General features: G+C 40.0%; 1 protein-coding gene across 3 annotated transcripts in view; it reads left to right on the forward strand.

Moving 5' to 3' along the window:
- CNTNAP5 (contactin associated protein family member 5) overlaps window positions 1-13,582 on the forward strand; it is a 285,261-nt gene that overhangs the window by 132,934 nt on the left and 138,745 nt on the right. For all 3 annotated transcript variants that reach the window (XM_040561102.1, XM_040561103.1, XM_040561101.1), the window contains 3 exons: window positions 5,332-5,535; window positions 8,331-8,515; window positions 11,814-11,957. In XM_040561102.1, coding sequence (XP_040417036.1) covers window positions 5,332-5,535; window positions 8,331-8,515; window positions 11,814-11,957 — 533 coding nt within the window. The remainder of the gene's footprint in view (window positions 1-5,331; window positions 5,536-8,330; window positions 8,516-11,813; window positions 11,958-13,582) is intronic.

Consider the following 13,582-nt stretch of genomic DNA (forward strand, 5'->3'; position numbering starts at 1 on the left):
GGGACTACTGCCAAACATGAAGCTGAGCACCTCTCTGCTACACCAAGGCATGCAAAATGGCCTGTGGCTCCTTGGATTGTCTCTGATCTCATCAGCTCCTTTTTAACATTGCATATTTGAGCAGAAGATGGCAGCTGTAGGAGAGGTTTGTGGCTTTGCTGCTTAAGCTTTTTTGTGATGGCAGAACTGGGTGTGACACTCTTGTGCCTGTGCAAGGCTCTGACCTCCAGTTGTGGAGCATGCCTGTGCTGTGCAGCACACTGCTGAACAGGTCCCAGGAGCACAACCTTGTGCTAACTTCTGGTAGAGGTAGCTTTCAATGATGACTGTGTAGTAGGAAGCAGATGGAAGGCATCAGGTCTTGTAGGTCACAGAGGTCTCTGCCAGAACACAGTAACAAAAAAATATCGAAGGATCATATTAGAGATTAACTGCAATATACACTGGATGACAAAGTGGTTGACTTACCATGTGACTGAACTGTGCTACTGAATGGCACTCGTTGTAGTTCATTACTCCTGGGATAATTAATATACTATTATGAATTTATCTCAAACACAAGAGCTTTCCTTTTTTTTTTTTTTTTTTCTTCTTATTTTCACCCTCTAACTGGCTGCCAGCTGAGATTGTTTCATTGGAACACAAATACATATATTTACCAGCAAAGCTTTTTCACGCCTATGAGTTTGCTTGACCCTAGCCTATATAGTTCAAAGTTCACGTGAAACAAAGCACTCGGAGCTGTCAGAGGACACATGCTAATTGTTGTTTTCCTTCTCACACTGCAAGTAGGTATTTAAATGAAATTTAATTACATTTCTTGGAAATTCCTGCAAGATTCCATCTCACATCCTCAAAATAGGTACTAAAATAGGAATTTAATGGTCTTGATTTGAAAGAGCATACAGTGATGCTTCCTGTTCAGAAAAAGGGATGTATGATGAGTTAAATGGAGACTTCCATGAAGAGGTGTGTGTTAGCTCTCACTGGCCATTTGCAGCAGAGACTCCAGATGTCCAGTGTGATCATAACAGATAACTGGAGCTGCAACAGAGCTGGTGTTCAGACAATTGGCAAACCAATTGCTTTGGATGCTGGGGAGCATGGGACTATCTTTATACTTGGGAATAGTCTTGTTAGCTTAGCGCAGGGGAAAAAAATCTGCTGACACAATTGCTTTTATAGGATAAGATTTATAGCTGCATTGAAGATGCTGATCATATTCTATAACTGGTTAACGGCCCAAAATGCATCAGCAGGATCAGGGGTATGTTCATTTAACAGGCTGGGAAACCACAGGAGAAACAATGATAGGGTGTGAGATAGGGTATCTTCTGCCTTTGAGAGATGAGTTTTTCATTTGCAGTTCACGACTCAAATTTCTCATCTTTTGCTCTCGTTGCTCCAGGGAATATGATCTGATATCGTGTTTTTAGATGAAATGATTCTTGATCTCTTTTTTCTCTTTCTCTTCCCTACCCCCCACCTTTCCCTCCTTTGTCTTGTGATAAGATGGAAAAGAACACGTTATAGAGAACCACTGTCTGTCTGATGGCACTGACCAGTAGTGTTTGTAACCACCTGTGTAAGACAAATACCCAAAGGATCACTTACCAGGAGTCAGACATAGATTTGTGATAGGGTCAAAGCTGCCTAGCAGAACAGTCACCTCTGAGGTGCTCGTTCACATTCATCCCTTGAGATGCATGTCTGAGAGATCTGTGGAGAGGGAGGTCAGGTTGCTTAAGACTACCTGAAACCAGCAAGTCATGACCAGCCAGAAGGGATGTCTGCTCAGACAGGGAACAGAGCTCCTACCTCCTACAGGGAGCTAAGGCTTCTGTTCATTGATGCGGGTGCCAGAATAAGAGTTTTTGTCTCAAATTGAAACTGTACCTTGAGGATATTTTGGAATAACTTTGCCTAGTGTGTGGCTACTTTTTCCAAAATCACTAGGGAGGATCATCTTTATAAGGATAAATGAGTATCCTCTCTGCTGCCACCTGTCTCCTTGCTGCACAGGTAAACTCCATAGACTCACCTTGCTCCTAGCCTGTCTTCTGTCAGCATAACTATTCTCACAGGTTGAGTCCTCTGGTCACATGTTGCCATTTTTATTTATTTATTTATTTAAGGCTGATTTAGCCTGATAATCCACCTTCAACTGACTGTTTCCAACCACCTCCAAGTGACTTTAATGTTAGGATCTGTGTTGGGAAACCAAATTGAAGTGGAATAAAGTACCCAGCTTCCCTTGAGCCACAACATCTAATGAATTTAAGAAAAGCTTGATGAATTTCTATTGTATGGAGACTTCTTCACCTGTGAGCAGAAGGATGTATGTATTTACAGCAGAGGAATGTTTGAATTGTGGGTCAGAGAAGAATAACATGGAAGAAGCAGCTTTTACCTGATCTCACTTTTGATGAATTTTGTAGCTTTGTTGATGGAGGACAGCATAGGAAAATATGAAGACTGAATAAAGTCTCTCTTCAGTGAGCACAAGTAAACCAGTGGGTAGTGCAGAATGAAACCACATGTTTTTAGTTTGTTATTTCTACAGATTTCCTGAGATTTATAAAATTTCAAATCCTTGTTCTCTTGCGCAAGTGGATTACAGGCATGTGTGGGCTCTAAATAAATACCGAGCAATCAAGCAAATTTTCTGCAGTGACTGCATTAGAATTGTGCTAGATCTTTCAGTTTTTAATGGGAAGCCAATGATTTGTTGTCATGCAAATTGCCACTAATGACTTTTGGAAGCCAGTGTTAGCATTTATTTGACATATTCCCACTTCATTCAGGGCTATTTATTGGCCAGTGTCCTCACAACTGATAATTAGTGAAGCAGAATTTTTCTGAAGCAGGTTTTCCTTTGTATTACACTCTGTAAATGTTGGTATCAGAACTGTTCTAGAAATTGCATGTTATGTTGTGGCTTAGTGGAGAGATAAGAACAAGGAGCGAAGTGTGAATTCAGACTGAGAGCCTGGATTATTTGGGGTGAGGATCTTGAAAGAAAAAAAGACTGCTATATGACACCACTGAATCAGTTCTCTCTTTCTCTTGCAGTATCTTTGTTTTGGACACTTAGCAAGAAAATCTACTTTAACCACAAAATGCACTGAAAATCAAATGCTAAATACTATATATATGTGTATTTAGTAAGCTATTTCCCAATTCCTGCCTGTGTTAAAATGAAACTATTTTTATGATGTACTTAGAATTCACTTTTTAAACAACTTGAAGTATTTAATATAGCTAGGGAAAATTCATAAGAACTAAACCTTGAATTGAATTTTCTTTATAGAAACTGGCAGTCAAAGTGTGAATAGAGAGAAAGCAGCAATTCTAGGGAGGGGGAGGGTGAACTTGAACACCTAAATCAAAAGTAAAAACAGGGAAAGCAGATGGCATGAATACTTCTGTAACAATACTTCCTACAGCAACAACTGTTACACTTGTGATTCTAAACAGCATTTTATAATTCTGACAACATTGATAAGAAGTTAGTCTAGTTTATTCTGTAGTGGATTTTTTCCCAGGATTAAATTTATTTGTAGTTTCAATCTCTGAATAGATAATTGTCTTTTTATTTGGAATGGAATCAGTTTTGGAGTGGCAGAATTTCCGATGAAATTTAAATTTTGAACTACCTGCAAGTTTGTAGTGTGCTGTCAAACTTTTGTACAAATTGTTGTTCTGACATGTAGAAGTTTAGGAATGATGCCTTCCGTAGTAACAAATCATTAACAGGTGTTTTAACAGGTGTTTATTTTCTGAGTGTGTAATAGCTTTTAATTGAAAAAATCTTTAAATTTGGGTCCAGTTTAAAAAAAAAAAAAAAAAAAAAAAAAAGGAGTGGGAGATCCACAACTATTATTTCTGGTTTTTAAAGAGGAAAAAGTGAAACTACCATTAAAGGTCAAAAGGGTGGAAAAACTCTCAAGGTAGCTTAAGTGACTTAAAACACTAGCTTTAATCATAATACGGTTGCTGACCAGGAAGTCTTGATTCTCTTGCTTATGGACCTTTCAGATACTTTTCAAAAGAAAATGAAAAAAAACAACTGCTTTAGATTATCATTAAAGTATGTGGTTTGCAATCAAAGCCTATGCTCTTTCTTCTTCTTCACTGCAAAGATATTCTCTGTCTTTATATGTAACCCAGTAGTTACATAGAATGTTAAATGCTTGTTCAGAGTTTTTGTTGTTGTTGTTTTCTTCCGGTGTTCTTATTATTTTTCTTAAGAAAAGGAAATACCAAATGACAGATTTATTATTTACAAGTACATACTTTATCCATGGTTTTTAACAAATTGCATTTGGATAAAACTTAGAATTGAATTAATATATGTCAGTCATATTTGACTATGATGCATTAGTTAAAAGTATTTAAAACTACATGAAATGTTCTGGTAATGTAAAGAGGGTGAAGGAATAAAAAAAGGAGCGGGGGAGAGGGAAGAAAAGAAAAAACAAACAAACAAAGTTTACTAAAAGTAAAAACAAACAAGTTTACTAAAAATCTGCTTTGCTTAAAATGCCACTTTGTTCTGTAAAGAGAGTACTGTATTTTGCTGCTGCCACAGGAAATATTAATTGCAATTGAAGAACTGTCAGCTTGTTTCCCATCACAATGATCAGGTTTTGGAGGCTGGCTGAAGAGGAAAATATGTTTCTAATAGGATTTTCAAAGGTGTATAATCAGGTTAGATGCCCAGTTCCCATGAAATCCCTTCAAAAGTTTTTTGAATTGGTATTTGAAAATTCTTGCCAGCCTAGTCAATTTACATGCAGAAACATGGTTGATAAATGCCCATCACAAACAAGCAGCCAACCCTAGAGGCTAAGATGATGCCTATTTGGATGCAAAGGTGGATGTGGGCATGGCCAACATGCAGAAACAGCTCAACAGACACTTCTGAAGCTAGAAAAAGTGAGTGGAGTAAGAACTGAAGTGTTCAAAGTAATGAATAATATCCTGTGTGTGTTTAAGAGACAAACAACAAGCATGACAAGGGATGCTCTGGAGATCTGAATACATTGGAAAGCACCTGGTCTGCTTTAAAAAGTAAAGTGAGAAAACAAATCTTGCATGAGAATGAGGAGGAAAATTGCAGAGGAATTCTGTTTTAATTCTAGCGTTCCTTATAACCTGAACAGAGAGGATTGGAAATGGATGAAATGTAATATGGCTCCAGAGTCGCACAGGTGCCATGTACATCCTGTAGATGTACACTTTTCTAATCAATAATTTAAAAGATTCTGAGATGTTATGTTCCCTCTCCTCATGCTGTCCCTCTTCATTTTGTCATCTTCTTTCTCCCAGAGTCAGATATTGCAGACTTCGATGGCAGAAGTTCCCTCCTCTACAGGTTCAATCAGAAGCTTATGAGCACATTCAAAGATGTGGTTTCCTTGAAGTTCAAGAGCATGCAGGGGGATGGAGTCTTATTCCATGGAGAAGGACAGCGTGGAGACTACATTACCTTAGAAATGCAGAAAGGAAAGCTCTCATTGCACATCAACCTGGGTAAGAACAGTTAGGATTATTGGTGCGCATATTGCTCTAACAAGGATTGTTTCAATTTGCTTTTATGAATATATTATTTATATTAAGCAGTATCTAGTAATTTCAGCTCAGACCAGCAACACCTGCTGTGTGCTTCAGGGAACTCAGAGTTTAAATACTGGTCAGAGAAGGTGAGAGGGGAAAGAAAAGAGAATAGACTTGACTGATGTCATGCAGGACACATGATAGATGAGCCAAGAAGAGACCTTGGCTCTCCTCACTAGAGATGGCCACAGTAGAGCTTGCTTAATGATTACTTTTGGTCTTTGTTTGATGATGCATTGAAGAAGTGCTATTATTTATTTTAAAAAGTTCTCCTTCTTTCACTTTTTTATTGCTATTTTATTGTTGTTATTTTTAAGAACATCATTCCCAGGAAGTATGGCTTGGGGCTCTAAAGGTTTATTTTCGCTGTGTCATTTTTTCCATTCTGTGATTAGAACTTGGCAGAGAACGCAAAAATTAAATGAAAACACTCCGATCAAAACATTGTGCACATTGATATTGCTTTGTTCCTGGAGATGGCTGTAATTGGGAACTGTGAATATCTGGAAGGCCTTGAGCATGTGATCACGCTGGATTGCAGGAGGAGAAGAAAGGCTGGCTTAGTTTCTCTCTGTAGAAGGGTGCTTGCTTTTTCTTGGTGAATACACTAAAACACTTTGATGTCAGGAGTTACTGTAGTAGGAGTGATCATTCCCTGTCTCCAAGCCTTACTGCAGAATCTTCGTTAGCTTCAGCTGTGGGAGAGCCATGGTATTGCCTTAGCAGTTCATGCTGACTCACATTTCTCATATGTGAGAGGTCTGAGTTGGGCAGAAGTTTCCATGCCAGCATTGTTGGCGCTTAAGTCAGGGTAGGACCTGCATTTACTGTATTTGGATGTTTAACTTGGTGTGAAAGCCCCCGTAGCCCATCTAAATGGAAAGCTAAAACAAAAACCTTTTCTTTTGTTAACCATGGGGGTGGGGGCAAGGAGGGGAGGGAATTAAGATCCACATTTCTCACTACTGCTCTCAGTCTTAATAACTTTGAATAAAGTAGTCTGAGCCATTTGTGGTTCATGTTCACATTGGTTAGATTGCTGAAGGCTGGTTTTAATAAAAATGGGAGGTGTAACATCAAGTAATATATGGTATTTGTAGGGGCACATCTTAGAGTAGCAATTCTCAGAATCATAGAATGGTTGAGGTCAGAGGGGACCTCTGGAAGCCACCTGGTCCAAACCCCTGCTCTAGCAGGGCTGCCCAGAGCAGGGTGCGCAGCACCACGTCCAGGTAACCTCTGAAGATCTCCAAGGAGGAGACTCCACCACCTCTCTGGGCAGCCTGTGCCAGTGCTCTGTCACCTGCACAGTACAGAAGTGCTGCCTGGTGTTTAGACAGAACCTCCTGTGTTCCAGTTTGTGCCCATTGCCTCTTGTCCTGGCACTGGGCACCACTGAAAGGAGCCTGGTTCTATCTTCTTTGCATTTTCCCTTCAGTTATTGAGACATATTGTTAAGTTCCCCCTGAAGCCCTCTTCTCCAATTCCAGAACACTTCAGTAAGTTTGTCTAGTAAAGAAGTCATAAACTCGTGGTAGCAAACTGGAGACACTAAAATGGAATTCAAGATAATTTCTTCTGCATTTTTTCTACTTGTGCTTAATTTTCTTTCTTTTAAATGTTAGTAACAATTTTCCACAGCTCTCTGGGATTTCATTCTTACGTAAGCTCAGTAATTGTTTAGTTGCCAACTTGTATTTTCTTTCTTTTAATTTAGTTTGTTCATCAAATGATAGAAATGATGAAGCAATATTTTTCTAATTAGTTATTTGAATGTTACTTGGACCAAATAACTGCATCCTGAACCTCTGAATATGGAATCCTTTGACTCCATTGATTTGTCCTCCTCTTCCAAATGTTTAGTGCTAGGATGAGAGTATGGTATAGTTAAAAATATTATCTTAACTTCTTCGAGGGAAGAGGCTGTGTGAATGCATACTCTCAGATAAGAGTTATTTTCTTTCAACAGTAGCCTCAAATTTACAGATTTTGGCTATTTCATATCCTCCGTGTCCATTCATATGTCAGGGGCAAGTATTTTGACGTGTGCTCCTGAATGTGCTTGCATCTTGCCTGACAGTTTTGGAGCATGTTTTCTTTCCATTCTGCTGGGATATTAATACAAAATAAAAATAAAAATAATAAAATAAAAGACACATTCCCTTTAAATGAGTCTCTGAAATGTTCAGACATGTAGGCAGCTGGAAAACAGAAGGGTGCTTGAAATCACCAGGGCTAGGCCCTAAATATTTTTATGATTCTTAATCTAAACTTGCAGAGATCTAGAACAGGTTTAAGGATCTCTTAGAATTGAATGAAACACTTGCAATCATGTTGTTTCACTGAATGTGGTTCTTTTTTTTTTTTTTTTCCTCTGAAAATGGTCAGGTGTAATTTTCTTGCTAAAATATAAAAAAAAAACGTAGTTGCAACTGAAATGTCAGGAGTAGTTTGTTAGTATGAATAGACAGCAGACTTTGGTGCAACTCAAAGGGAACTCTTAAAACACCAGGGAAGGAAAAGTGTGTCTACGTGCAGATATAAATGAGAGGGCCAAAGAATCTAAGAGAAGCTTTATGAAGGGTCTGTTTCTGGGCAGGGCTCCAGTTTGCATAGAGTAGCATTGCTCCTATCTCCTCTTGAGCCCTAACCCTTGATTTAAGGGCCTGGAGATAATTCTGACATCTTATGCCTTGTCTCTGTCCCTCCAGGGGACTCCAACCTGCACTCCGCTAACAGCCACACGTCTGTCACCCTGGGCAGCCTCCTGGATGACCAGCATTGGCACTCGGTTCTCATAGAGCGCTTCAACAAGCAAGTGAACTTCACAGTGGACAAGCACACTCAGCATTTCCGAACGAAGGGGGATTCAGATCACTTGGATATCGATTATGAGGTGTGTGAAGCCTTTTGGTTATAACATGGGAGATGAGGCTGAACTGGTGTAAAACAAATGTGATGGAAAATAACTGTTTCTTAAAAGCTGTTTCTTTCCAGCAAAGATATTTTCTTTATTTAATATTTCCTTTCCATAGAGTTCCCTTTAACAATCATAGACTACCTCAGTGCAACTCTACGTGCTATAGTCTCTGGAAGTGGCTAGCCTCTGGACAAATAGGCACTGGATTATGCTTATATTTCAAAGTATGTCAGACTTTAAACTAAACCTAATCTAAAAAGTATAGCCTTGGTGGAAGCCTTGGTTCTGGCCACGTCTTCAGGGAACACTCATACACAGGAAGAAGTGCTCTCATCATCTGCAATATGATTTTAATGGGATCATTGGACACTATCACTGCATCAGATTGACATGGGGATCCCAGCTCTGAGTTGTGCCTATCCGGACGCCACCTTGCTCAGACTGTTCTGCATGGAGAAGAGTGGGTAGAGACTATCCCCTTCCCTGTAGGAGTGGAAGACCCTGAGCAGAGCAGTCAAAATATCTGGCTGTGACCCAGATCCCTTCACATCTGGGGATGTGATCCTGAGTATCTGGCTCTAGGGAGCCAGAGCTGCACGGCCAAGGAAGGACTGAGCAGAAGAAACATCTTACCTGCCCAGCAAACCCAATGCTGGTGTGCTCCCCCACGATGAGGCCAAAGTGTGGAAAAAAAAAGAAAAGTGCAGTTTGTATCACTCCAGCAATTCAGTTCTTGTGGCTTGTAGTGAAAAATACCCCCAAACAAACAAAAAATCACTCTAAAACAAACAAACATAAATCCCCACCATTATCATCATATCTATATGCACAACGGTTCTTCATCTTATCTGTTCCTCCCACCTATACACACCTGCTTGCAAATTACTCATGTTAATTTTTATCCCCACACACTTGTCTACCAAGTCTTGCTAGCCCATAGGGCACAGGGTTATGCTTGCACAGTCAGAGCCATCACCTTGTCTGGATGTGTTGAACTGGCATGGTTCATTGCTCTGAGATCAAAAGTTTCCTCTCTGCACTTTGGATTTATTTCTTTTGAAAGACCAATTCCCAGTGCACCTTAGCGACAAATGTTGATGGCTTGGCAGTGGCAGGTGCCTGCTCTATGCTCCTGTCCTGTTCCAGCTGAATTTCCCTTCCTTACATTTCTCAAAGTGCTGAAAATGGAGTCTGTCCACCTGTTAAAACTCTTCTGTACCAAATCATGAGAACATTTAATAGAGGAAGTAGGAGAAACTTCCTAACTATTTGGACAGTGAGATTCTGGAACAGCTACAGACTAAACTAGCCAGGGTCAAAGCTATATCTGCTTTTAAGGTGGAGTTGGGGAAAACCAAACACTTGAGTCATCAGCTTTCCTAATTCCAGAGTCATAAAATTCCTTGCTTCCAGCTGCAGGGTTGATGCCAGCTAGGGATAACTCAGGCTCCAATGTAATTTGCAGAACATTTTTCCAGATGTTCCAAAATAGGGAGCATGGTGAAGATCTTGAGCTGGTGTAAATCAGCATGTCAGCACTGACCTCTGTGGAATGTTTTCTTTGCATTTGCACTGAAAGGATCTTTCAATTGAACATTACAGCAATACATTCAACTGAAAGTTTATCTCAGCACACTTTGGGGATTAAAGGCCTTACTGAGGGTAATAAAACCATTAGTTTTGTAATTAAAATTATTACCAATCACCAAGCAAACTGTTTTCTTAATAATGCAGTGGTATAATGAATATTGATTTTTCTTCTGGTTTTGAAACCCAGTGCAGAGTCCCTGAGCAGGAGACTTAAAGAATAGAACATGAAAGAAGGAAAGTCTGGTGCTTTAAGGAAAAACTAATGATTCTCACTGAAAAAAAAAAAATCGCTACCCAAAAGCCCTCATACCAATAACAAACCTGCAAGTGATATAAGATAGCAGTCTGTTCACTCTTTATTTCTGTGAAATGATCAATTAATACAACTGAGGCACAAGTTCATTAAGGACTTGTTTTCAAAGAAGTGCTGTCAAGGTTATCCAGGGAGGTTTAATTTGCTTATTTATCCTGGCTTGCTAGGTGGAGTGGGAGGAAAAATAACCCCCAGATTTCCCTTTACTTTTGTAATAATTAGCTGAGCCATTAGGAGTAGTGACAGAGGAATACGGCTGACCGCGTTCCAGCAGCTGTCAGCGTGCCTGTGGTGTCGCACAGTGCTGTGTGCCCGTGCTGCGATGGATGCAGCAGGATTGCAGCACAGCTCCCAGCACGCTGGAAGCACTGAGAAGTGCGGTGGCTGCAGGATCTTTGCCCACATTATATCGTTTGTGATGCTGCTGGCTGTAATGGAAAAAATGGAAACAAACAAAAAAGCAGAGGTACCACTGGCAAGACTTTGCAAAAAAGACCAGTGAAGGTGATTAGATATGAGCTGTCTAATCTGGAAAAGGAAAATTGGCTTATCGTAAGCTTTGTTTTTGTGGTGTTCAGTCTTTTCTATTGTCCTTAGGATTCTAAAGTAATTGTGTTCCAAGGATTTGGGGAACTCTACTTCCTTAGAATCTTTGTCCTCTGGAAATTTTAGCCCTCTACTTAAGTGATGAGTTGTAATCTGCACAATACTAATGTATTTCAGTACTTAGATAACAGCACAGCATAAGTTTTGTTCAACTGTGTAAACTGCAGTACTTTTCCATTACACTGTTCATTTCCGAATACTGTGTGTAAGTCTTATAAAGCCCAAATCACAGTGAAATTTAAGGCAAAACATTTGCAAGATGCAAATGGGGTAGTATGTGTGTGTGCTACTACCCTCCACTGGCTGAAAGCAGAACTGTTCAGATACATGGTGAGTGGAAAGGGGTAACTCCAGTTGTACATCCAGTGCTCTGTGGGCAGAAGGAATTTATTCCCCCCATTGCTTGGTGTTTCCTGCTCGGTGACAGCCTCCAGGTCAGAGCAACCACAGGTTGGAGACTGCTTGAAAATTTGGGTGTTCCTGGTGGGGGACTGCTTATAGCAGGTTGATGAAGTGGTGTGTCATGGCACATAAAAGCCATTTCCAAATCGCAAAGCTGTCCGCAGCAGCATTTCTCCAACAGCTGCAATACTACACTGTCTGTAACTCCCATACTGGGAAGTCTGGGCACTGCTCTATGCTCAGAGATGATGCTGTTGGTGTGCTGTGTCCCTGAGATAACATCCCAGCTGGCTGTATGGAGCGGGGCTCTGCTGTCTTCCTTTTGGGGTGGTAACTAAATGCAGTTCTTGTTCTTTCCAAAAGCTCAGCTTCGGAGGCATTCCTGTCCCAGGGAAACCAGGAACCTTTCAGAGGAAAAATTTCCATGGGTGCATTGAGAACCTTTATTACAATGGAGTCAATATAATTGACCTGGCAAAAAGGCGCAAACCTCAGATCTATACTGTGGTAAGAAACGATGTCTGTTTTCCGTCTTTACTTCCCTGTTGTTGGTGCTGCTGGCTATACTGAATGAACAGAGTTCAGACTTAGGTAGCTATGGGTATAATTAGCTTGTTAAAATGGTATTGCTGAGGCTAGCGCCACCCAGCACTGACTGCTATGGTGGGACTTATTGAAAGATACATGTGTAAATTATTTCTCTGACTTTCGAAGTATATGAGAATTTGGATAAACTTTTTATTTCCTTTTCCAAGATGAAGACGTGTCTTTCTGATGCCATGATAGAAGTCATAGAGAATTTTTTCTGATTCTCAGATAAAATCCTATTTTTTGAGCCATTCCCCATCACTATTGCTGAGTATAGTAGTAGAAACGTTTTATTTTTCTGTGTGATTTGGTATTATAGAGACAAATAAATGTTTTTCTTACTAAGAAAAGTATTTTCCTTTGTACCGCCCCTTATGTTCAGTGTGTTATTGGCAGTTCTGAAAACCACTGACCTGGTTCTAGTGTCTCTGAATGGGGGAGAGTGGAGTTGAAGCAAAAGGAATTACAGTCTTATCCAGCCTGCTAACATAAAGTGTACAAGTAACTTCATACTTAATAGTGTCTAAAATTACAAATATGTTTAAATATATCATGAGCAAAATAAACTACATTTTATTTCATAAGAAAGGAGAACAGTATACTCCCATGCAGTGTTCACAAATTTTAAATAATTCAACTGTTTGTTTAGCTTATGCCTCACTCCCACACCATGTTTTGATATTAAGCCTTTTGGCTAATACTGTGTCTCTGGAGAACCAGGAGGCAAAACTGCTTCTGGCTTTCTTGGCATTTTCATAGAACAGACCAAAGCTGCAACAAAGAAAGCCCGAAGTCCAAGAGAAGTCCTTATCTTTCCTACTGTCCCTGCCTGGGACTAAATTGAAAGCACAAGGAAATGGAAAACAGAACGCTGATAGGTGAGAGGTCCTGTATAGTGTTGTTGGCAGTTAAGACTCTGCTCCAGGATGCTCCCCTGGCTTGGGACTAAGAGATTGCTTTAATAACCTCAAGTTTGATTGTTCTGACTCAGGACTCTAAGGGACAAATCTTAGGTACTGTGTTAAATTGCTCTTCCCCTCAGCTTAGTTTTTAAGGGGAGGAAAAAGGCCTGGCCTTTTTCTTAGGTCATTAGCTGTTTGTTTTGCCAGCTTGGTAATGTGAAGGCCTTCCTAAAGGGGTAAAGGAAAATTTTGTAATGTGCTTTTTCTCTGTTGGGTACTGTCTGGGTGTAACATATCCCTGAGCAATGAAACCCTTTTACCACAATACTTAGTTCAGCCAATTCTAGATTGAAGGTCTAGGAATCTTGCTTCTTTGGTCAATTTAAAGTAAAGGGGAAGTGCCCCCATCCTTCGATCTCCCTCACAGAAGTGATGAATTTAAATAAAAAGTTTTAAAATGCTGGCTGCTCCACTGCATTTTGCAAGGTCTGTGAGCTGTTATGTTCTGTGTCTGTGACACTTTGTTTACACACAATACACAAAAAGGTTGCCACAAATGTCTCATGATCTTGTCTGAACATCCTTCTATAGCAAACAGCTCCTGCAAATCTGGTGTCTTCCAATATTCTTTCCATCACAACC

The sequence above is a fragment of the Cygnus olor genome, chromosome 6 (assembly GCF_009769625.2).
Source record: "Cygnus olor isolate bCygOlo1 chromosome 6, bCygOlo1.pri.v2, whole genome shotgun sequence".
In the NCBI taxonomy this organism is placed as follows: Eukaryota; Metazoa; Chordata; class Aves; order Anseriformes; family Anatidae; genus Cygnus; species Cygnus olor.